We start from the raw sequence: 23,688 nt of genomic DNA on the forward strand, positions 1-23,688 counted from the left end.
AAGGGCCAGGCGGAAGCAGGCCGGACTGCGCTCAGAGGGCCCCAGGAGGCCCGTGCCTCCCGGCGGCGTGTGCTCACGGGCGGAGCGGCCCGCAGGCCGCCAGTGGCCAATCCAGGCGGGCGTCCGGGGAGGGGCGGGGCTTGCCGGCTCCGGCTCCGCGCGTCCTCCTTTTTGCACACACACGAATACAAAGAGCCATACGACCTTCGGGTATCCTTTTTCCATTTTTTTTCCCCCTCTTTAATCTTGTGTGTGTGTTCAAATTTTTTAAACATAGAGATCCGTGGCAGCGTTGGGGTGAGGAAACTTGTTAAGGGGAATTTGCGGTTTCCCCCATTTCTTTTTCTGTCTCTCTTCCTCTTTCTTTTTCCTGGTCAAGGTTTTAAATATACCAAGAAGTTGAGAAGCAGGATGTTCGTATACAACTGTCTCCAGCCAAATTTATAGTTTTTTTTTCTTTTTCTTTTTGCTATTATATTTTAAGAACTGGTAAATTTTTATGGTCGAGGGATTTAAAAAATTTAGCCACTTGGGAAGTATAGATTTCGTTGTTTTTTTTTTTAAGCGGGCTGAAGGGATAATGTAAATTTTGCCTCTGGCAACATCGAAGAAAGCAGGATTTAAGACTCCCTCACAAAGCTGTTTGCGTGCGTTTTACACACTCACGCAGAACCAAAACCAAGTGGCTTTAATGTGGCGGTTTTCCAAGGCCAATAGGTTAAGAATGTTTGGCTATTGTAATTTGTGACACTCATTTCCCTGGGGAGTGGGGTCAAAGCCCTTTTTACAGTGTGTCTTACACGCATTTTCATGAGTACGTGTGTGTGTTTCATGAAACAAGTAAAGGTTTATCTTGGGGTTTTGTGCTTTGTGTATATGTACAGTATGTGTATATGTGCCATATTAATTTTGTTTTCAAAAGTGACTGCCTTTGGTTTTATGTGTGCAAATTAGCCCCTACGGTGTGACTTTCTTTTCTGCTGTGTTCCCAAGCGTGTGATCAAAACGGTTTGTGCAAATTCGAGTTTAAAAGAATTCCTACACTTCGCATACTCAGGCACTTTCATTCTGTGTGCATTTACTATAAGGGTCAGATGGGGAAATAATTAAATAATTGCCAGGGACTATACAGTCCATGTGGCAAATGAGGGTAGGCAATTTACTGAATTGTGTGGTTCAAAGCCTTTTTTAGCGACTGTTTCAACTAAGTGGTTTTGCTTATTATTGTCTTCTGTTCTTAAATGTACAGCTGTGTATATTTTGGCCTTTATGTGTGGTTTGGTTGGTGTGTTCACAAAGGGAAGTTCTCTCCTGGCTTTTTGACAAAATTGTCGTTTATAGGTTGGGATTTGTTTGAAAAGTTCTGCAGCTGGCGAAGTACCAGGAAAATAATCCAGTCAAGGCCAATTCTCAAAAATTGTTCATGGTGGTCCCTGGTGAGGGGGAGGGGTCAGAGCAGGCAAAGGCAAATAAATAATAGGAATGAGGAATGCTTTTTTTTTTTTTTTTTTTTAATCGTGTTGCATTTTTGGAATAAAAAGCCTGCTTTTGTGTAAGCTACAGAGAAAAGTATATGAATTGAAGGACAACCTTAGAGCAGAATCTCCAGTTATATGAGCAATATTCTCACTTCATTCCGTTAACAGAACCACTGTCTTCTACTAGGAGTCATATGGAAAAAATGTTATATTCAACTATGTGTTCACAGATTGGAGTGAAAACACTGACGTATATGGGTTGATAAGGGAGAAACTGGAATGTTGCAAGTGTAGTAGCAAAACCAGGTGATAAAAAAGGATCTACTGTAGAGTTCAGATTTTATTACCGCATTGTCTATGATGATAATATATTTCCCTTCTTCACTTAGTGACCTAGTTTCAAGCAATATTTGAGACACCTAAATAACCACAGCGATAAAATTGAACAGATCTTGAAATCCATTATATTGAAAGTAGCCCTGTATGGGCGCTCTGCGTTTCTTACCTGGACTGAATGTATTTTTAGTCCCTTAATAATGCAAGCCAGATCAGTGCTTAATAAACAGTCTCAAGTGAGGATCATTCTACAAGTTTAGACCTGCATAACTTTGAAATCTAGTCAAGATCCTAGTAACTTTTGTGATGGTGGCAGTGCTGAAAATTTATAATGGAGTTTTATTAGCCTTTCTAATTCTTTTCCGCAGCCCTGCAGGTCATCAGATACACTTTTTGCCTCACTTTTTAGCTTCCCAGAAAAGGGAGAGCTCCTCCTAGAGTGGAACACAGCCCAAGCCCCTGACTTCCTAGGCTATTTTTTACTAGGGCTGTACGCTCACATCCAATGTCCTTGCTTTGAGTTTCTTTCTCTGTAAAAAAGAGAATTCCTCTCATGAATATATCTTGGCGCGGCCATCCTACCAAAGCAGAGCAAAGCTAAACTTAGTTGATTTTGCTTGGGAATCTGCGAAGCCCATAGAGATGAAAACTTCTTTGAACTAAGGGGAACTGCAACTTGTTAGTGATATCTTAAAGATTTGGAACCAAGGCCGGCAGAAACGAAAAGCCCTCCACCACCAAAAGTATGAAACCGATCTGTGGAAGAAAAAAAACAAAACAAAACAAACACGATTTGTGGCCACTGTATTTATAATCTGGTACACGAGGCTTTGTAAGCAGCAGAGAAACAAAAGCAAGTAAAAAAACAAGTTAAAGATGGCGCCTGACGGGCCTTGAAAAAGCCTGCAGTCGTGTCCTTTCCTGAGCGGGCCCCTCCCTTCCCTGGCTTGTTGAGTGACTGCGTATTGGAGCCAATAGCGTCTCGGGTTCTGCTCCTCCGCAGTCCAACCGCCAACCACGGAGACAGGGACAAATGGGGTGGTGTCTCTCGCGTGCGCGCGCTAGTCAGGTACACGGGCAGGCGCAGCTATCTCACTTAGCCATCGGAGCGCGGAATTTGGCATCTTGGAGTCAGCTGGCTCGGTGGCGGTTGCAGGCACACGTGGTGCAACGCTGTAGGGCTGCAATGGCCAGGCCACAGCGGGAGCTGCGCCGCTATACTCAGCTGAAGTCCGTAGAGCTTTCTTGGTCTCGTAGTCTACGAACGGTATCCCATGTAGGTGCCCGAGTGCGCCTCGGGGCACTGCTGCCCGCCATCCCCTCTAGAATCATCCCTTTCCCTGGGAGTCCCAGAACAGGCTCTCGATTAGGTTCAGGGGCGGGTCGCCTTGTTCCCTGTGGCTCTGGAGGCAGTGCCGGGGCTCTGTACCTCCTGCGTCGTCGCTGCGGTCGCCCCGCCTGTAGCTGAATCACACTGTCTCTTCGGAAATGACTCTGTCCCTGGTGCCCACCTTGTCATCTTGGATTAATATTTAATCAACTAACATTTACGGAGGGCTTTCTGAGCATTTGTTATAGGTTTGGTTTTTCATTTTTCAGGTTCTCCAGAAATGCAGGAAGGATCCTTTAACATCAGACATATTTATATGAAAAGCTTAGACCGGAAAATTTAATTTTAACAAGTTGTGTTTTAGCAAACGGTAATAAAGACTGCCTCACTGAGTTAAAAACTTGTACCACCCTACAATGATACTTGGAATTTTTTTGATTAGGTGGAATCTTGTTTTTCAATGTTTATTGATTTTGGAGAGAGGAGGGGAGAGAGAGAGAGAAACATTGGTTATCGCGGACCCCAGGCATGTGCCCTTGACTGGGAATCGAACTCCCAACCTTTTGGTGTATGGGAGGGCGCTCCAACCAACTGAGCCACACCTGCAACGGCTAGATGAAATCCTTTTCTTTCTGTCGTCTGGGTCTACATGCGCGTCTCCGTCTCTGTCTCTCTCATATGATTTTAGAGGAAGGAAGGCAGAAACATCTGTTTGTTTCTCCACCTATTCATGCATTCATTGGTTAATTCTTTTATGTGCCCTGACGGAATTTAATTTGCAACCTTGATATATGATGCTCCAACCAATTGAGCTACCTGGCCAGGGCTACATCTCTCTTTTTTTACCCCTGAAAATGAGGTCTTAGATTTTCTTTGCAGGACATTAGTGCTTTATATTTGCTTACCTACTCTTGTGTGATAATGAGCTCATTTCTGATAGAAATAGATTTTCAGAGGACCTTTTAACAAGCGAGCCATTTTGCACCTTCAAGTGGAGGACTGGAGCTGACCAGCACAGCAGGAGCTTTAAGTGGGCATTTTCATTTTTTATTTCTTAAAATGAAAATTACGGCATGGATTGCTATACTTTCGGTAATCACATTTCAGGAAGTCCATTGCTAGTATGACCCTGAGTGAGTCAAGGGTTTATTATAAAAACATATATCATCTGAGTGATACCATATCATACACATCTACTAGTGAAAAAAAAAATTTTTTTTTTCATAGTTTGGAGGTGAACTCAGTCATGCAGAAAATTCAAACTCAGAATGGGTAGAAAGCAAGCAAGGGAGCTGCCAAGAGTATGATATATTTAGTTCTAACAAAAATACATGTGACTTGGGAGAAAAGGGATAATTAAGATTATGGACAGTCTCACCCTGAACTGTCTAAAGAAGATGAGTTTTCTTTCCTTTTTATCCAAATATTTGTGAGAAAAATATCAAAATTATTGAAAAGTACATTTGCTAGGCTCCTTTCACATGTATTAAAATTAGACCAAGCCCTAGCTGGTGTGGCTCAGTGGATTGAGTGCCAGCCTGTGAACCTAAGGGTTGCTGGTTCAATTCCCAGTCAGGGCACATGCCTGGGTTGCAGGCCAGGTCCCCAGCTGGGAGCGTTAGAGAGGAAACCACGTGGACATTGATGTTTACCTCCCTCTCTTTCCCCCTCCCTTCACCTCTCTACAAAAATAAATAAATAAAATCTTTAAAAGAAATTAGACCAATACTAAAACACCAAACACATATTTTATGCAAACTTAAGTTTGACAAATGTTGTCATTTTGTGTTGGTAACTCATAAGACTGAAGATCTTTTTTTGAACACTCAATTTTAAAAGTTGAAAGCATTTTGCAAAAGGCATGTATATTTTTCTGTGGTGCTCAATCTTGGTTTATTCCTATTTTTCCTTGAACAAAAATATGAGTTCAGTTTTAAAATAGAGTAGAAATCTGAAATTGCAAAAGTTGACAGTATCAGTGTTTAATAATAATGTTAAAACTACTGCCTGGTTAATTTACTACAGTTAACCATTGCTTTGCCAAACATTCCATGTATTATTCATGGATTATTGAAGTAAGGTTGCAAAATAAAGTTTAGGCATGTTGATAATGCAGCAGGGTTGAATGGGCTTGAGAACCTTAAACTAGTGATGGAAGAAAGCAATAATCATGTTAGGCCTGAAGTGTTATAAAAGAACTGAACAGGTTGTAACAACAGATAATGCAGCAGTGCCTATAATAATGCTATGTTACCGATTTGAATTATTCATACTGTCTCCAAAGTAAAAAGAATATCTCTATTGTATACAAGTTTGTCTTCCTTTCTCCACCTCAATGAATCTTTGTCCCTTTGTTCATGTTTTTCCTCTCTGCAGTCTCAGGAAAGAGCTCACCTCACATTGGGAGGATCCTTGCTAGGAGAAAACTTATATTCTTTTTTAATATCTTGATTCATTACTTCTCACTGACCTTTTTCTTTCTGCATTTTAAATATACTAAAGTTCTAGAGCCCCTCCTCTCCCATTTCCTTTCTTCCTTTCACAACCGAACTCGAGAAAAGTTCTTTTCATGTCTTGCTTCCACTTTTCTTTCCATCAATTTCTTTTATCTACTACATAATATTACTTTTACTACCAAAAAAAAAGAAAAAAACCCCCACAAAACTCTCTCTGGTCATCACCAATGACCATCACAAAATTTTTTTTTTTTTGTCTTTTTTAACCATTCTGTTGCACTTGTCACCGTTGATTATATCCACTTTCTTTACATTCTGTCTCCTTTGGCTTTCATCACACTGTTTTTCTCCCATCTCACTGACCATTCTTTTTTAATGAAGCCTCTTTCATGGATTGGCTTGAAGTGCAATACTTGGCCTTTGCATTTCATACTTTATATTTACCCCTTGGTGAGCTCAATCACTCTCAGTTTCTACTACAACACTCCTGCTAAAGATTTCAAATCTGTATTCCAGTTCCGACCTTCCTTTTGGTTGTGTTTCTCAATTGTAGTCAGTAGCTTTTAGTACATTTCATTTAAAGATGTTTCCATCTGTTGAAATTTAACAGGTTAAATAAATACACATGTCTTAACATGCTAGTGCCTTCTCTCAACTTCCTCATTTGTATCATTGTGTCAGTGGTACCATCGTCTAACCTTCAGGCTTGTAATTTTGAAATTGTCTTTAACCACTATCTCTATCCCCCATATTTAGTAAGCAAAGAAATATTATCAACTCTGGCTGGTGTGACTCCGTAGGTTGAGCACAGGACTGAGAACCGAGAGGCTGCTTGTTCAATTTTCAGTAGGGGTACATGCCTGAGCTGCAGGTGGGATCCCCAATTGGGGGCGTGCAAGAGGCAACCTATCTTAAAAAAGGAAGGAAGAGAGGGAGGAGGGAATATTATCAGTTCTTCCAGGATGTTGAATCTTTATATCCACAGTCCTCTCATTCTTATAAACTTACTCCTGAATTACTTAAAGCGTCTCCTAATCTCTAACTGTTCCACTTTTAGGTTTCCAAAACAGGGTCAGCAAACTATATCCCATAGACTAAATCTGGCCTTCCACCTGTTTTTGTATGGCCCACCAGCTAAGAATGGTTTATATAATTTTTAACGTAAATATTAAATGTAATATTTTATTATATTTCCATGTCTATAAAGTAAGTTTTATTGGAACAGCCATGCTCAGTTTTTTAAAATGTATTGTCCATGGCTGCTTTGTGCTAGAGTTCAATAGTTGTGACAGAAAGCAAAGCCAAAATTGTTTTCTGTCTGATCATGTAGAAAAACGTTTGCCAGCTCCTGCTCTAAGAGTTTTCTTAACTTGGTTTTCAAAGTCCCCTGTCAGCTTTCCTTACCTTTCTATATAAGCCCCTTTGTTCTGACCTCTCACATATGCCCATTAATTCCTGTAATGCTTGTTTTCTTTTCTCATCTATTATGCCTTCTTACTACCCTAACCAGTTCATCCTATACATTACTCATGGCTCAAGTAGGTTTTTCTTCTTTAAGACCCCTTTCTCATATGATTTCATTTTGTTGATTTTTCCTTATTTTGACCTAAGTTCTCAGGAGTTTTTTAGCCTGTACCATATATTTAGGCATTTGTGGTATTGCTTGTTCTTTAGACATTTCCATTCTTACATAGGCTGGTAGCTCCTTGCACGTAGGGACTTTGTCTTCTCTTCGAGTACTTAGAAGTAATAATCCATTTTGGTGATTTACCCTTTTGCATGTCATTACATATAGGGAATTTTTTTAAATGTCTCTTTAAAAAAAAACAAACAAGCAAACAAACTTGATCACTTTCTGTAATGGGACTATCTATAATTAATGAAATTAGTGTTTTATTTTGTTTTTAATCACTATCCAGCATTTAAGTTATCTGGTTAGTAAATATTATAATGTGAAATATTCCTTTATTCCCTGCTGACCCAGTTTCTTTCCTTGTCCTTTCATTGCAATGTCTTATACTTTAATGGGAGACTAGAGCAGGAGGCAGGGAAATAAGTCAGCAACAATATTTATGGAAACCAAAAAAGAGTTATTTGAATTGCCATTGTGCTACAGTGTACTGTACTTAATTCAAGAAAACCCTTATTTGTTGTCCTGAAAGTGACATTCTAAAATGGACATAGTATGTTAATATACAAAACAGAAAAGTAGAAAGAAATTGAGGAACAAAGAATTCACAGTAGGAAAATATATTATTAAAAATTAGCAGAGTTGAATATTATTCATAGTCTAAAACCAGATATAGTAAATAAATGGCAAATACTGTTTTCTTAATTATCTCTAATTTGCATCATAGAAGGGCTTGTACCTATATAAATGCATCTTTGTAGACTTGAATTTATTCTTAGAAATTTGAGATTAAATTTGGGGGAAATCCCCCAAATTCCATTTCAAGCAATTGCATTTTTTTCTTTTTAAGATTAGGAAATCAGGATGAGTGTCCAGGATGGGAACACAGATGTTTCAGGAGTAATCATTGTATTATCCAGCTGCTGTTATGGAGCACTGACCATGCACCAGCACTTGGTAGATGCCTTAGTCTGTAAATACCAGCACTCTTTAGATAATCTTAACAAAAACACTTTAAGTAGGCCCTGACTGGTGTGGCTTAGTGGACTGACCTCTGGTCTGCAAAGCAAAGGGTTGCTGGTACAATTCCCTGTCACTTGTTCAATTCCCAGTCAGGGCCCATGCCTGTTGCAGGCCGGGTCCCCAGTTGTATGAGAGGCAACCACACATTGATGTTTCCCTTTCTTTCTCCCTCCCTTCCCCTTTCTCTAAAAGTAAATAAAATCTTTAAGAAAAAACACTGTAAGTAGGCAGAGATGAGGAAAAAAAGAAACAGCTCTTAAGTGGTGACCCCCCCACCCCCACTTTTAAACTTCAGTTCAATGCTGTTTTGGAAAGATCACTTAAGAGGGAGGGAAGGACTTGAGGCAGGCACCTTGCAGGCAGAGGTTGAGGCCTCTTGCAAAAAAGAGTGTTTGGGACAAGAGTATAGCAGCCACCACTTTGGTTCAGAAAGGGTCCTCACCCAGTATCTCAATTTGATGCATCTTAATTTCTGATTTTACAAATACTGAGCCCAACTGACAAGCATTTCTATGTAATCATCTATTTTTTTCGCAACACCCATTTTTCAGATTAAACTCCTTGCATGATGGTTAAAAAATGAAAAATCCTGCAGGAGCTATGTAGGCCCTTACTTAAGGGGGAAAAGGATATAGAAATGATTCATTCATGAATTGACATAGGAATCACTTAGCACTTTCCTTTAACCTTTAGTTTTAACTTGGCTTTAACCTTTAATTTTAGGCTTAGTTGTGCCTTCCAGTGACTAATGACAGAGAAGCTATAATGGATTTAAGTTCAGTTCTTGCAAGAAGTGAATATCTGGCACAGAAAAGCATTTCTTGATATAAAAGGTGGAAAGAACAAATTAAAGACTATTCCTTAGTAACTAAATGTAATGAAAATGCATTATCAGATTTATACTTTCCTGCCTCAGAGGCTTTGATATTACCTGTTTCTGAAATGAGCTTGCTGATTCAAAAAAAAAAATCTCAATATACGGAAAAATTTCCTTACCTCCTCCTCTCCTTTTAATTGTGATGTTATAATTTACAGAGTAAGACAGAAATGTATCTATTAAGGAAATTGTAAACACACTTATGATTTTGTCACTTAGGGAGCTTCAGGCAGAATGATTCTTTTTTCTATAATCAAGTATCATTTAGAAAATGACAGTATGAAGTTCCCTGGAGTGTTCTCATTGGTACAAATCAACCTTTCTACATCTTTTTTTCCTCTCTCTCTCTCTCCTGAAGTAGTTTAGTTGCTTAACTACAGTAGTTCAGAAGAGAGGCAGTTTGATTTATCATTGATATTCTGGTTTCTGGGGGCTGGTCGTGTGGGCAAAGTGGCAACACTTAGCTATTTAGACATTCCTGTTGAGCTTTGCCTCTCCTTCAAGGAGCGTGAGAAGTAGAGCTGAGGGACCCCAGAGTTGATCTCTCTGGGGTATGGGATGAAGGATTCACAATGACTAGTTTCCTTTGCAGGGGTGGAGGCCCAGGTATACAGCAGAATATGGGGCTCTGCAGCCCTGGGTAACTGCAGTTCAATTCTCTGATCAGTTATCAGTTACCAGCATATTTTATTTTTTATTTAGAAGTCTTACTCTGAATGCATCTGTATGAAAATTATAGAGGATAGACTCATGATTCTTTATGTCAACAAAAAGTCGTATCAGTTCACAAAAATAAACCCTAGATTGAAAATAGTTAACTAGATTCTGCTGTGTTCCTCTGATCTTGAAAAAGATAATGTAACTTCTTCACATGTCTTTTCTCTGGACCTGGTGTAATATGTGTTTCCTAGGGCTGCCCTGTGGATGAGATAACCCATGTGAAGTGTTCTGAACTGCTTAGGGAATGATGTCAAAGCAATAAAGCACAATACTGTTACTATAGCAAAGATAGTGAGGAGAAGACAGATCTACATTTTCTTCCTTAATTTTCTAATCTTTTCAGATCCCTCTGGGTCCTTTCAAGTCCCCTCTCTGCTCCTTAGGTTGGCGTGGTAGGGGGTTCCATGCTTGTATGCAGGAAGAATGCCTTCTACTTCCTGAAGCGGGGCTCATCAGGAAGGCCTTTGTAGGCACCACCGTTTCATAAGGGGTGAATGTGACCCCCAGTGTGTTGTGCCAGCGGGGCACAGGACCTGCCAACAGAAGAAGCCTTCTGTCTGTCCTCTGCAGGACTAGGGGAAGCAACCATGGACAGTGTGCTCCTTCACGGCTTGCCTACTCCTTCACAGAACATGCCACCTGGTGCCCAGGCTCCTCTGATCACTCTCCATGAGCAGGAAAAGTGAATCCAAAGAGGCCAGTGCTTCCTACCAGACTCGTGAAGCCCAGTCGACTGGGGACAGCTTTTGGAGCAGCCCAGCAGTGTGAGCGTGGTGGTTGCTCTTTCCATCAGCCATGTCCTTCAGTGCCACCATTCTCTTCTCCCCTCCCAGTGGCAGCGAGGCCAGATGCTGCTGCTGTGCCTGCAAGAGCGAGACTAGTGGGGGCAGCTCAGGCTCTCAGAGTGGGAACCCTACTCCTGGCACTCCTATCACAGTGACCGGACATGGCCTGGCAGTTCAAAGTTCAGAGCAGCTCCTGCATATTATCTACCAGCGGGTGGATAAGGCAGTGGGTCTGGCTGAGGCAGCTCTAGGTCTTGCCAGGGCCAACAATGAATTGTTAAAACGTCTCCAGGAGGAAGTGGGTGAGTTGAGGCAAGGGCAGGTGTCCACCCCTGATGAAGATGGGGACAGCCGGGCACGTGGTTCACCACTTGAGGAGCCTGGGCCTCTCAAGGAGAGCCCCGAGGAAGCCTGCAAGGCAGTGTCTGCAGTGGAAGAGGAGTGTGACAGCATGGGCAGCAGTGTGCAGGTGGTAATCGAGCAGCAGCTGGGAGCAGCCCTGGCTGTAGGGCCCGGGCCTTTGGGCTTCCCAGCTGCTCAGAGAGACGTGCGGCTCCCGGGATGTGCCCTGCCTGCCAGCGAGGGGGCCCCGATGCTCAGTCCCGTGAGTATGGCTGCAGAGCAGGACACATGTGTTGTTGCTCCTTCGTGCTTTTCCTGGCCTTTCTCTTATCTCTCTGTATTTTACCCCTCCTTAAACCTTTCTGTTGTATTTGTGATAAGGCAGAAAAGCACCATGTTTCCTTTGCCTTCAGGGAGAATCAGCACTCCCATTTCCTTCCTGAACCATACATAGCCGCTTTGGGAAGAGGTCATTTGTGGTGTGTGCAGTGATGGGGGTGCCCTTCCCTCCCTCTTGGTAGCTGCATGGCACCTTCTCCTTCACAGCTGTCTCAGCTGCTCCATGCGCTCTGCCTCTCCCGGCGAGACTGCCTGCCGTGCACAGACGGCTCATTTATATTTTATCACAGGCCCTCTGTTTGCCAAGAGGAATTCAGTACAGAGAGATGGGAATTAGAGGGAAGAGAGGCAAAGGTGGAGAGAGAGAAGGAGAAAGTGAGAGGGGAAGGACAAAGATAATAGAAGACAAGATAGGGAGGGAAAGAGGCAAGTGGAAATGAAGGGTTGAGGAATGAGGAAAAGTGAAAAAAGGGAGCATAAAAGAAAGGTGAATTAAATGGAAAGAGAATTTATACAAGAGCGAATATGAGGTAAGGTGGGAGGAAGGTAGAGGAAAGGAAATAAAATGAAAAGAAGTAGGCCACTGAGAGTTAACAGTAAGAGAATAATGTAAGGAGAAAGAGGCAGGCAAGAGCATATGTGTGAGCAGGAAAAGGCATAGAAGTACAATACTTTGTGTTATTTCAGTTTCTTTATTGCTCGGAGCCATATGAGCAGGCAAATCCTGGCTGAGAAAGTAAAAACTGCAGAATGTCACACACGGAAGTACGGAAAAGGAGGTGGAACAACTAGAGATCACAGAGATGGGAAAATAACAGATGTGTTGCTACTTGAGAGACAGTGGGATGTCTGTCAATTCTCCTCCACCAGCTTCTTCCTCTGCCCTTTCCCTCATCCCCGCCATGACAAGACTCAGACGCCCAGTCAAGAGTAGAGAAACAGTACACACAGGGTGGATGGAAGGGGTGCAACGCCCAGCCCATCTGCTGGATCTGAGAAAGGACTATAAAATCCCCTGGCCCCCTCTAGTGTCACTGCAGCTGGTCACTATTCCCCAAAGGCCTAGCCAGCTGGGTGGGTAATGGCCACTGTTGTTCTCCCCAGTCTGCCTGGCCAGGACTTTCAGTGGTTTGGGGCTATGGAAGGAGGAATTGGGAAGGTGGGAAGAGGCAGGAGGGTGCCAGGCCGGGCAATGCGCTGAGCTGTGGTTCCTTCAGGCAGGGAAGGCTTCTAAGCTGATGGGATGGAGTTACATTTCCCAGTGCAGACAGCAGCTCATAGGTCTGTAATTCTCAGCCTCCTTCCTGGCTTCTTCTTGTGTTTTTCCCCCTACTTTCACGATTTAGTTTTCTTGGCACAGAAATGCCCCCTCTTTCCTTCTTCTCTCTCCCTTCCTCCCTCCTTCCTTTCCCTGTCCTACATGCCCTTGAGTGAGGGCGCAGGTGGGCAAGTAGATGTCAGGACAGTGACAGTTGGAGGTGGCCAGGGCAGGATCAATGTGAGGGCACAGACTGGCCCCACCAAAGGAATGGAGGTGGAGAGGAGTCTAGAGATTTCTGACTCTACCTTCCTCCTTTGCGCCCATTTTTCTCCAGTTTCTCCTCTTTATTAGTGTTACCATTTTATTTTCTTGCTCCTTCTATTGCTTGGTTTTCCTTTCTTGTCATCACTTCCTCCCCCAATCCCTTTTAGACAACACACTTATCTATCTACAATTCTTATACCCAAGAACAAATCATAAATGACCCCTCACAAATAGAGTGTCAGAAACATGCCTTATCCTTATAATCAGTCCTATGGTAATGACCCAACATGAGAGGCCTTGTACACACAGAAACATTTGCCCAACACTTTCATAGGAATCCCAGAGAAACAAGCCATTGACCATTAAAGGCTGTGTTAGATACCCCCTGCTTTCCACTATGTTCATTATCCTTGGCCAAAGATTAATGGTTAACCATGTTCCCCTAAGCCTGGCTGGCTAATAGGCTATTCTTTTTTATGTTCTTAGCTGGTGGATGATTATGTGGCCTCTGAGGGTGCAGTACAGCGAGTGCTGGTCTCTGCTTATGCCAAGCAGCTCTCACCAGCCGCACAACTGGCTATCCAGCGGGCAACCTCAGAGACAGGGCCAGAAAATGGAACCAAGCTGCCACTGCCTCGCCCTGAGGACATGCTCAGTGCTGCCGCTGCGCTGGAAGGTGCCTTGGAAGAGTCAGGCCCAGGGGGAACTGGGGAGCTGAGACACTCTCTAGGGTTTACTGCTTCCCCATGCAGGACCAGAGGGAGTGGGCAGAAGAACTCCAGGCGCAAACGGGATCTGGTACTCTCTGTGAGTGAGCTCAATTTCTATGAATTTTTCTTCAGTTTGGAAAGATAAATGAAGAGTGAAGTGTGGGTTGATTTTAAATTTCCCATGTTGAATGAATGGTACGCTAAATCTTACTGGACTGGGAGGGGCAAGAAGGAGACTTCTATAGCTCCAGGGGTAGGCAGTCCCTCTGCTATCATCAATGGAACTTTTAAAAGGCTTTTCCAGATAGATTGATATCTTCCATTTAAGAAGGGGGGCATTGTATCCCATCTCCCAGGGATCTAGTAACCCTAATGGGAAGGTCTTTAAGGGACTGAGCAGTTTGACCACTGAAGGATGGCACTGGAAACTGCCTGCAAATTACTAGTGTTCAGGGTAAGCTCTTTGGCCAGGAAGGCCAGGGTGTCCTGAGGTGGTCCCAATCCCCAAAGATGCAGATGGCCACCAGGCACTAAGCTCAGTTATGAAGGTTTGGGAATTCTAGTGACTCTTAGGAGGTCCTGGCAGAGAAGGAACTTGCCTGAACTGGTTCTGTCTAGATTCTTGACATGACTTAAAGCCCTAGGAACATCGCTCAACATCCTACAGTGCACAGGACAGCTCCCTACAATTATCCAGCCAAAAATGTCAAGTGCCAAGGTTGAGAAACCCTGTTCTAGGGTGATCATAGTTATTTGGATCAACTCTGTACCCAAAAACATCTTTCTGATAACCATGGGAATGTTCTTAGCCAGTTAATGTTCACATTGACTGTAATGGGATTCTATTCCCTCGCTAACAGCTGATGAAGTAACTTGGGAGTTCTGGTTAGCAGTGGAGATCCCCACTCACATCCAGCTGAAGTCTTACCACTGTATCACCCATGTCTTCCTGCTACAGTCTTAGCAAAGATTGAAAACATATACACCTCCTTTATTTATATTACTTCTTTCTCCCTTTTCCTTTTTCTAAGAGATCCTACTTTTACTCTCCCTTTCATTTGATTTGTTTTTACATTAAGGAATTCTTTTTCTCCCTAGGAAGGAAAACACCATAATTAACTGGTTTCTAACCTTCATTTCAAATTTTGGTTGTGTTCAGGGACATCCCCTCACTAATCAAGAACAGGGAATAGGAACTATTGTAACAATATAATCAATAAAATATACTTAAAAAAAAAAAGAACAGGGAATAGGTTTAGTTTCTCTGTCATGGATTTCTGGCCCAGGAGGTCCATTTTTGCTGCTAGTGATAAAAATGGAGGCATTTCAAGGGATTACCCTAAACTTACAGTGTTTAAGTTATGAATAAAGATATGACAATTCTAATTTGCATAAAGTCAGGATTTTTCTATCACTTCCATTTCTCTTCTGCCTGCTGCCTCCAGGAACAGGTCTGATATTGAGGCCTGGCTTATTCCTGCCCTTTAAAGAGCTTGGTGGAATAGCAGACCTTTTGGGAGGACAGTATGCTCACTCATTACAGTACTTGAAAAGGATCTAGAGGACTAGTCAAGGAATTTTGCTGGCCCCCACAGAGGAAGGTTTAAAACGTTCTTGTTCCAGACTGGGTTTAGAGAGAGAGGGACAGTTGCAAATCTTCGCTATTCCAACCTTTAGCTCTGGGGAGAAATCAGAGAGGCATCTCTCCAATCTGCTGAGGCTGCTGTGGATTGCTGCTGGGTATCCAAAGGACCAAACCAGAACTTTTAATTCTTTGGAATGCTATATATCCCAGACACCTCTTGTAGAAATCCATTTATTTTTAGTTCATTCAGGATATAGGTGAGCCATTAGCCTTTAAAGTCTTAATACTTATTATTGTCTAGAATATTTTCCCTTTCCACTTCAAGCCTGGCTTGGTTTTTATCGCTCATCTCTTCTAAGGCATTTGAATTGGAAACTATGTAACTCCTTCTTTTTTTCTTTCTTCTTCTGCAGATTTTTCAAATTCTCCCTAAAGCATTCACACATGCCCCTATGATTCCTAAGTTTAGACTTCCAAGAGGTGAAATAACTCTATCAAATATGAAGCTAATATAACAGTCTTTTATAGAGCAGACACCCTAGCCACAAAGAATTAACAGTAATTTCCTAAGTTGATATGGTCTACTATAGCGGTAGATGGGTAAATTGGACATTTCTGAATACAATGCTGAAGTCTTGAGGTAGAATATGAGTCTGTTAACTTGGGACTGGGTAACATCTATTGACTGCAGGGGCTTGGGATAAAAATATAATCAGAAAATGTAAGTTTAATAGGAAGAAATGTTAGATCCAGCATTAAATTTTTAAAAATTGCAGAATGGTGGACATAGTAATCCATGTGAAAAATGAAGTTGACTATGAATGAACCCTGTTACATTGTGAGTAGGGAAAGAGTTGCTAAGGAAAGTAACACCCTCTTGGGTTTAATTCCTAAAAGTGTAGAGTTCCACTGGGGACGTAATGCTCCCTTTGACTAGACCTCAACTGACAAGTAAGATTTGGTTCCAGGTGCCACATTGTAAGAGGGACACTGGCAAACCAGAGAGCCTTACAGTTTCATGACAGGTCTGTCTGGAAACTCTGTCATGAGGAATGGCTAAAGGATGTGGGGCATTTAACTGGGTAAAAGAGGACTTTGGGAGTACATGAAAGCTGTCTTCAAATATTCCAGGTACTATTATGGGCAAAATGAGTCAGATTTTGTGGCATCTGAGGCAGAAGTTTTTAACAGAGATTTTCAACAGTAGAATAAGATGACTCAAAAACTAGTGAGGACCCATCATTAAAGGTGTATAAGCAAAGCTGAAAGATAGCCTGTTTAATGATATGAAAGGGAGGCTGAGCAGTAGTCTCCAAGGTCCCTTCCAATTCACATTTCTGTTATTTTAGGTTTGTGTTTTTCAGACCATGGTGTGTGTACCCCTGGGACTTGTGGTAATGTGCAAAGAGATATACCAGGGGCATTTTTCTGGGTTGTCGGTCTTAAGAAGAGTTTGGAAGATATTTTATACATGAAAAGAAATAAAGATATATTATGAAGGAATTTTTAAAATTTACAGAGCTTCAAGAAATGTCCACTTGCAATAGCCCTGGTGTGTATTCGCTTTCTCCTTGCTACTGGGAGTATGTTTGTGGAAATGTTTGAGACCCCGTGCTCTAGTGATCACATTCCTCAGGAGCAAAAGTAAGACCAGGCATGATCTTAGAGTCTTTTCACAAATTAATTGAAAAGGTGGGGGAAAAGGATACCATTAGAAATACTAACTTGGATAGGCTCTCTGGCTAAGAAGGGACATCAACAGAAATGGTCCCAAACTGTGAGAAGCATTCAGGCAGAAGAGGAACCAGAAAAGGGTTTCATCATGTCCACTCCTGGTTTCACACTGTGTGTGTTTGTTTCCCCTAGAAGTTGGTCCACAATGTGCATAACCACATCACCAACGACAAGAGATTCAATGGGTCTGAAAGGTATGGTCCACTTGAGAGAAAAGAGTAATGACATATGTGACCGGTGTGGCTCAGTTGGTTGGGTGTTGTCCTGCAAAGCAAAGGGTTGCTAGTTAGGTTCCTGATTCCCCAGCAGGGCACATGCCTGGGTTGCAGGTTCAATTCCCGGTTGGGGCACCCATGAGAGGCAACCATTGTTTCTCTCTCACATTGATGTTTCTCTCCCTCTTTTTCTCCCTCCCTTCCTCTCTTTAAAATATAAATAAATACAAATTTTAATAAATAGTCACACCATACTTTGTCAAGGAGAGGGAAGTTGAGGGGGCTGCTCTAACATAATGGGTCTAAGACTTTGGACACATCGTTGCCTCTTGTATTCTATGTTAGGCTATGGAGGAGTTTACCACAAAGTTGATTAGAACTGGGAATCTCTATTTGTCTAATTCAAAAATGCTGACTGCCTTATTCACTCTCTTCTTTTTGTGTCAGCATCAAATCCTCTTGGAATATTTCAGTAGTGAAATTCCTTCTGGAAAAGCTCAAGCAGGAGCTGATGACCAGTCCCCACAATTACACTGATAAGGAGCTGAAAGGTGAGAAAAACCAAGTTAACTCCCATTTCATCCTTTCTCCGTGTTCCTGGTCAAAGGAGAAGAGGCATAATGGAGATGATCCAGGTGGTTTTGAAAACAGTGGATTAAAAGTTTGTTTGTTTTTGCTTCTTCTCACCTACAGAATTCACAGGATTGTCTAATAGCCTTTTTATTACCCTACTTAGTCTGAAATGAAAATGGGAGAAGGAAAGGGCTAAAATACTATTATGTATGAAGTTTATATAGGACCTAAATCTAGGGAGTTAGGAAAAGAAGATCAGAATTCAGGCCTGCCCTTGTGTCACAAAGTATTAGGTCCTGGGCTTTCTGTTTTCCTTGCTGTTATGTTATTTGTCTGTAGCTAACCCTGAAGCATTAAGAACAATTCCGCTGAAGAGAGCCAATGTCACAATTCAGTAGAGGGGCAAACCTGACACCTGTCTGAGTCAGAAGGGCTCTTAGGAGTCCTCACTGGCAGTGCTAATCAGAAAACAGACCAACCAAAGGACAAGCAATAACTTGCTTAAAAACACCTGGCAAGTCAGCCTCAGAACCAGGGTGGGCCTAGTGGATCTGTCCACCCCCAGTCCAGGGCGTACCACTGTATCACATGTAGCTTTGTCAGACCTAGTACTGAGCAGAGACCTGACACCTCCCGCACTTCTGGTCTGCTTGGCACCACCCATGGGAATGCTGGGGCCTCTGGCAGGCAGGATAACAGTCCTCAGGCTCATGGGCTTCAGCCCAAAGCCCCTGCCTGCAGCCTCTAGCCATCAGTGGGACCCTGAGACTCAGGCACAGCTCTGTGGTTAATGACCACGGTGGAGGGTCCTGACCCCAGCTTCCAGGGGCTCTCACTGTGTATGCCAAAATGGCATAACTGAGGCAAGGTGAATAATTGGCAAATAAAGCCATCTTTTTACCAAAAAAAAAAAAAAAAGAACACTCACTGAAAAAGCACTTGTACTCCACTATCAGCAGAGTAGAATGGGGGTGAGTTTAATTGGGGGAGGGGGAAAGGAGTTCCAAAAGCATTGGAGTTGTCTCTTTCTGGTAGGAGATATGGATGGAGTTAGTGTTAGAGATAGATGTGGGCAAGGAGAGCTAAACCAAAGAGGAGGTTTTGAAAATAGTGGATTAAATTTTATTTTTTGCTGATGGGTGATTACTCCAAGAAAACCCATCATCTAAATAGTGATTCCCACCCTCCCATCCAGTAGTCTAGGGCAGAACAAAGGGCTGAGAATTACTGTTGTTTGCTTTCTCCCTTCTCCCTCCCTGCCAGGAGCTTGTGTAGCCTACTTCCTTACTAAGAGGCGTGAGTACCGCAACTCCCTGAACCCCTTTAAAGGCCTGAAGGAAAAAGAGGAGAAGAAACTTCGAAGTCGCAGATACCGGGTATGTTTCTAGGCCTTCCTTTCAAGACGCTTAACTTTAAACCCTAACGAGCTACAGTAGGAAGGGCCAGAGGTTGTGGCATCTGAGAACAAGTTGAGAGGCAGGAATGTAGGCAGATAGAGGAGGAGGGTGAGCTAGTTCTAAGATTCGAGTTGGGGGCTGGGTTCTCTCAGGCACAGATTTCACACGGCCTTCTTCCCACCCAAACCCTCTCCTGAAACCTAATCCATAGTTTGTTTCTCTTCCTAATCTTTTTCCATAGCTTTTTGCCAACCGGTCCAGTATCATGAGACATTTTGGACCTGAGGACCAATGCCTGTGGAAGGACGTGACAGAAGAGCTGATGTCAGATGAGGAGGACAGTCTCAATGAGCCAGGTGTCTGGGTAGCCCGGCCTCCCCGTTTCCGGGCCCAGCGCCTCACAGAGCTCTGCTACCATCTGGATGCCAACTCTAAGCATGGCACCAAAGCCAACCGTGTGTATGGGCCTCCCTCAGATCGATTACCTTCTGCTGAGGCCCAGCTCCTTCCACCAGAACTTTATAATCCTAATTTCCAAGAAGAGGAGGGTGTGGGTGGTGATGGAAATGAACCTGTCTCCCTACCTTTTGACCAGTCCCACAAAACCTGCTGTCCTGACTTGAACTCATTCATTGAAATCAAGGTGGAAAAGGATGAGTGAAATCAATAATCAAGAGTAGCTCTGGCTTCTGCTGCTCCCCATGTCCCAGAAACAGGTGGCTGTGGGGCTTCACAGAATGAGATGTCCTCTGCAGTCCAAGAAAACCAGACTGCCTCTTTTCTTACACAGTCCCTACAGGAAGTGGAAGCTGGCAGCTCTGGTGGAATAAAAGGACTTCTCTGAAGGGGGGAAAACTCCCGCATTGTGAATGGCAAGGCAGAAAATTCCTAAGCATAAACAGTGCCTCAGAAGAGCCTGGGTTGAGAAAAGGAAGAGGATGGGTCTAAGAAATATGAGGCCTTCTCAACATATGCCCTGGTCTCTGAGGTTGTTTTTGTTGTTGTTGTTATTTTCTTGGTTTCGCTCAAAACTCTGGGGAAGCAGATCTGGTTGCCCCTTCTGCTTCCAGGACTGCTAGTCTTGCTCTGCAGTGGAAGCAGCACAGGACCAGGCAAGGGTAATACTGCCACCCAGCGGGAAGTTTCAGTCATGGGCTTGATTCTTCTGAGCAGAACAGGGAGGGGCTCCATCCCTTTTTGGGAATTAGGATTTAGATGTAATAGCTTTACTGAATTATATAAAGCAGATTTTATTATTCGCATCTTACACATGAAGGAGTTAAGGCTGAAAGAGTTCCCATGTCTCACTGGCACCTACTCTTCCACTGTGTGACCAAACAGTACATAGGGCTCTGTAGCTATTTCTTAGTCCTGTCGACCAAGCTGTATTTTGAGGAAAGGGTGTGTGTGTGTGTGTGTGTGTATACACTGGTACACAAAACTTGTGCATTTTGAATAGATTGAGTAGTAAAAATGGCTTTCTATTCAGTCATTCATATAACAAACACTGATGGCTTACTAGGTAGGTGTCAGTTACTGTGCTATAATAGATGAACTGTTGATCAAGGTAGATGCTGATCAGAGGTTTTATTATCTAGTCAGAAAGCCAGGGAGTTTAGTACACAGTGAAAAGAATTGTGGTGAGAGTGATGATGAGGAAGTATAGGGTGTACTGGCAGTATACAGCAGGGGTAGCTAACCTACTCTGGTGGTCTGGAAAAGCTTCTCAGAGTGATGTTTAAAATTAAAAGTTGAAAGGTGTGGAGGAGTTAACCAGAAGGGAAGGGGAAGCCAGGAGAGTGTTTCAAATATAAGGAACAACAGGTAGTAGGAAGCACAGACAAGGTACAATTCTACTGCAGAACAGTTTGGGGAGGTGATGATGCTGAGAGAAGAGGCTGGAGAGGTAGAGGGACCTTGTAAAATAGATAGTTTAGACTTCAGTTCAAGGGCGGTGAGAAATCACTGAAAGGTTTTAAGGAGGGAAATGAGCTGATCATTTCTGTGTTTTAGAAGAATCACTTGACCTTGGGCTATGAGGTGGCTTGGAGGGAGAAAGCCTTGGCAGTGAGATGTTTACAGTGGTTCAGGAGAGAAAAGATGGTGGCCTGGCAGACATAGTGGTGATGAAGGGAGAGCAGATGAAAGATATTTAGGAAGCAGAATCGATAGGACTTGGTGATAGGACTCAGTTGGATTTGAGGTTAAGGGAGGACGTAGGTTGCTGTTCAGGTTTCTAGCTTAAGCAGCTAAGTGATTAACGATGCCATTTATTTAGGAGGCAGGGAAGGTGAGGTCAGTTTAGGGTGTTGTATGACTTTGAGACAATCAAGTGGAGATACTAGTAGTAAGATGAAACTTTTATTTATTTATTTTTAAAACCATTTTATTTATTGACTGATTTATAGAGAGCGGGGAAGGGAGGGAGAAAGAGGGAGAGAGACAGCGGGGAAAGGAGGGAGAAAGAGGGAGAGAGACATCAATGTGTGGTTACCTCTCACATGCCCCCAACTGGGGACCTACCTGGCCTGCAACTCAAGCATGTGCCCTGAGTGGGTATTGACCCAGCAACCCTTTGGTTCACAGGCTGGCGCTATATCTACTGAGCTACACTAGCCAAGGCCAGGTGAAACTTAAATCCAAGAAAGTGTGGGCTGAAGATGTGGATTTGGCAGTCATCTGCCAAATATATACAGACCTTAATTAAAGTCTCGGGAATGGAAAATAGGGCCTGTGGAGCTCCTGGTTCCAGCCCAGACTATGGGCTGCTTACCCTGAGGTTGTGAGCACTACTGGAGCATGCCCTCAGTGCACCCCTCTCCCCCTTGTGTCCACTTCCTATGATCCTCTGAAAACACAGGTTGTTGGTCCCAACTGCTCATTTCTTCCACCACCAACTCCTGAGTTGGCTTCCTTTAATGGCTTTTCAACTTTTCGTTAGATTTATTCTCCCATCCTCATCCCAACGGAGCAAAGCTTCCAAATATTAGAGGCTGTGGGGATATTTTGGATGTAAATAATTGGAAGGAAGAATTCAGGTTCCCCTTCCCCATCTGGAGACAGGAAAGGACGGAGAACGCTATAGTTAATCCTGAAGATGTTGCTCATAGCAAGTTCTGGATGCAATCTGATAGCTCCCCTCTGTTACCAATGCTTTCAATCCTCCCTGCTTCCAGTCTGATAGTAGACTCTCCTCAGGATCATAGAAAAGCTGTAAGCCTGACCAGGGAAACAGGCTGATTCTCAAGAGAGATGAGGTCAGGGAAACAAGGGAAACAGGCTGATTCTCAAGAGAGATGAGGTCAGGGAAACAATGCAGCTAAGACAAAGAATCCAAATAGTTTGTGCCAAATTAATTTCCCAAAAGATATTAACCTTCTTTCCTTTCCCATTCCCTAAGGCCACACTAAGATTATAAAAGGTGTTCAAAATGTTGAGCCAAAAATAATATGCATGACTTGTTTGCATATAATTTTCATACTCGTTTACTATCTAAATACAAAGTATTCATTTTCTTTCTCCATCCTACTTCTGCTGTCCCTTGCCCCCTCATGTGCTAGTCTGGGGAAATCAGTTGGCTGGTATTTAATTGGTTATGTTCAGCTTCAGCTATGGTTTCTTCTTTTCCTTATTCTTGATCCTTCTAGTATGACAAATATCAGCCTCTTTTCCTTTTCCACCCTGATCATTTTCACTTGCTATCTCCTTTAAATGGCATTTCTTCCTCTTAATACTTATTATCATCGGTCCCCTGTAACCAAGGAGGAGGCGTTCGCTAGCCCTAAAACCAGACGTATCCCAGTCACCTGAAATATTTGCTAAAAATCTCATTTCCCAACACCAGGGGGCTATCCCTCGATCTGTCTGTAACCTAAAAGTAGAGATTAATTCCAAATCTTTTCCTCTTTTTACGGAGACGCTCAAGTTCCTTCCCTCCCTAAACAGAGCTTTGGGTTCAGAAAGTGGTGCCTTTTTATTGAAGTTTATCTCCTTATCTCTCAGTCTCTCTAAGTTTACACAAATTTGTCTTTTTTGTAGTCTATTCATCCTTCGATCTCTGCACCACCCTCCATCCCCTTTGCTCCCTCTTGTTTCGCTACCTATCTTCCAGCACCTCGGGCTTCCTCGCCTTTCTGGACTCTACGTAGGCGTCTCTGAACCTCTGTAGGTATCTACCTTTCTTTCTCCCTGTCTTCGTCTTTACAGATCCCTCCCTGTCTCACTACTTCGCATCAGTCTCTTTCCAACTCCTCAAGTCCCCACAGTAGGAACAAAGTCTTGGTGTCTGCGCAGAACATGCCTCGCGTCGCCTCGTCCTGAACCGCGACATTCCACCGTGCCCCTCCGCGCATTCCAACTGCAGACAAAGAGTCCCACCCTAACTTTTTCCTGTCCCAATTACTGAGTGATGCAGTAGTAGCTGCCCAAACTTGCCCTTCTCTTTAGTCGGCGGATCTCCACCTCCAGGACAGTTAGCACCAGCTCCCACCGCCCATGTCAGCGAGCCAGAGATCCCTGCGCAGACAACCCTATTCCTTTCGCACTCGGCGCTCCGCCCCTCCCGGAAAGTAGATCCGGCCAGGCAGACAAAAGTTTGGGAGAGAAGTCCCGTCGGTGCTGAGTGTGAGAGCGA

At 43.2% G+C, this 23,688-nt stretch overlaps 1 protein-coding gene across 5 annotated transcripts; it reads left to right on the forward strand.

Moving 5' to 3' along the window:
• The first annotated feature begins 143 nt into the window (after positions 1–143).
• CUNH14orf93 (chromosome unknown C14orf93 homolog) lies at positions 144–20,027 on the forward strand. 5 transcript variants are annotated; one of them, XM_090270279.1, is made up of 7 exons: positions 144–210; positions 10,194–11,239; positions 13,328–13,648; positions 17,003–17,064; positions 17,533–17,636; positions 18,922–19,034; positions 19,297–20,027. In XM_090270279.1, exons 2-7 carry the CDS (start codon positions 10,646–10,648, stop codon positions 19,714–19,716), a joined length of 1,614 nt encoding a protein of 537 aa, XP_090126405.1. In that variant the 5' UTR covers positions 144–210; positions 10,194–10,645; the 3' UTR covers positions 19,717–20,027. The 5 variants fall into 5 exon arrangements, with proteins under 5 accessions (XP_090126405.1, XP_090126408.1, XP_090126407.1 ...); XM_090270282.1 differs by having other exon boundaries at positions 17,006–17,064; XM_090270281.1 differs by having other exon boundaries at positions 10,480–11,239.
• The last annotated feature ends 3,661 nt before the right edge of the window (positions 20,028–23,688 follow it).

This window comes from Furipterus horrens, unplaced genomic scaffold (genome assembly GCF_987537825.1).
Source record: "Furipterus horrens unplaced genomic scaffold, mFurHor1.1.pri manual_scaffold_3, whole genome shotgun sequence".
NCBI lineage: Eukaryota > Metazoa > Chordata > Mammalia > Chiroptera > Furipteridae > Furipterus > Furipterus horrens.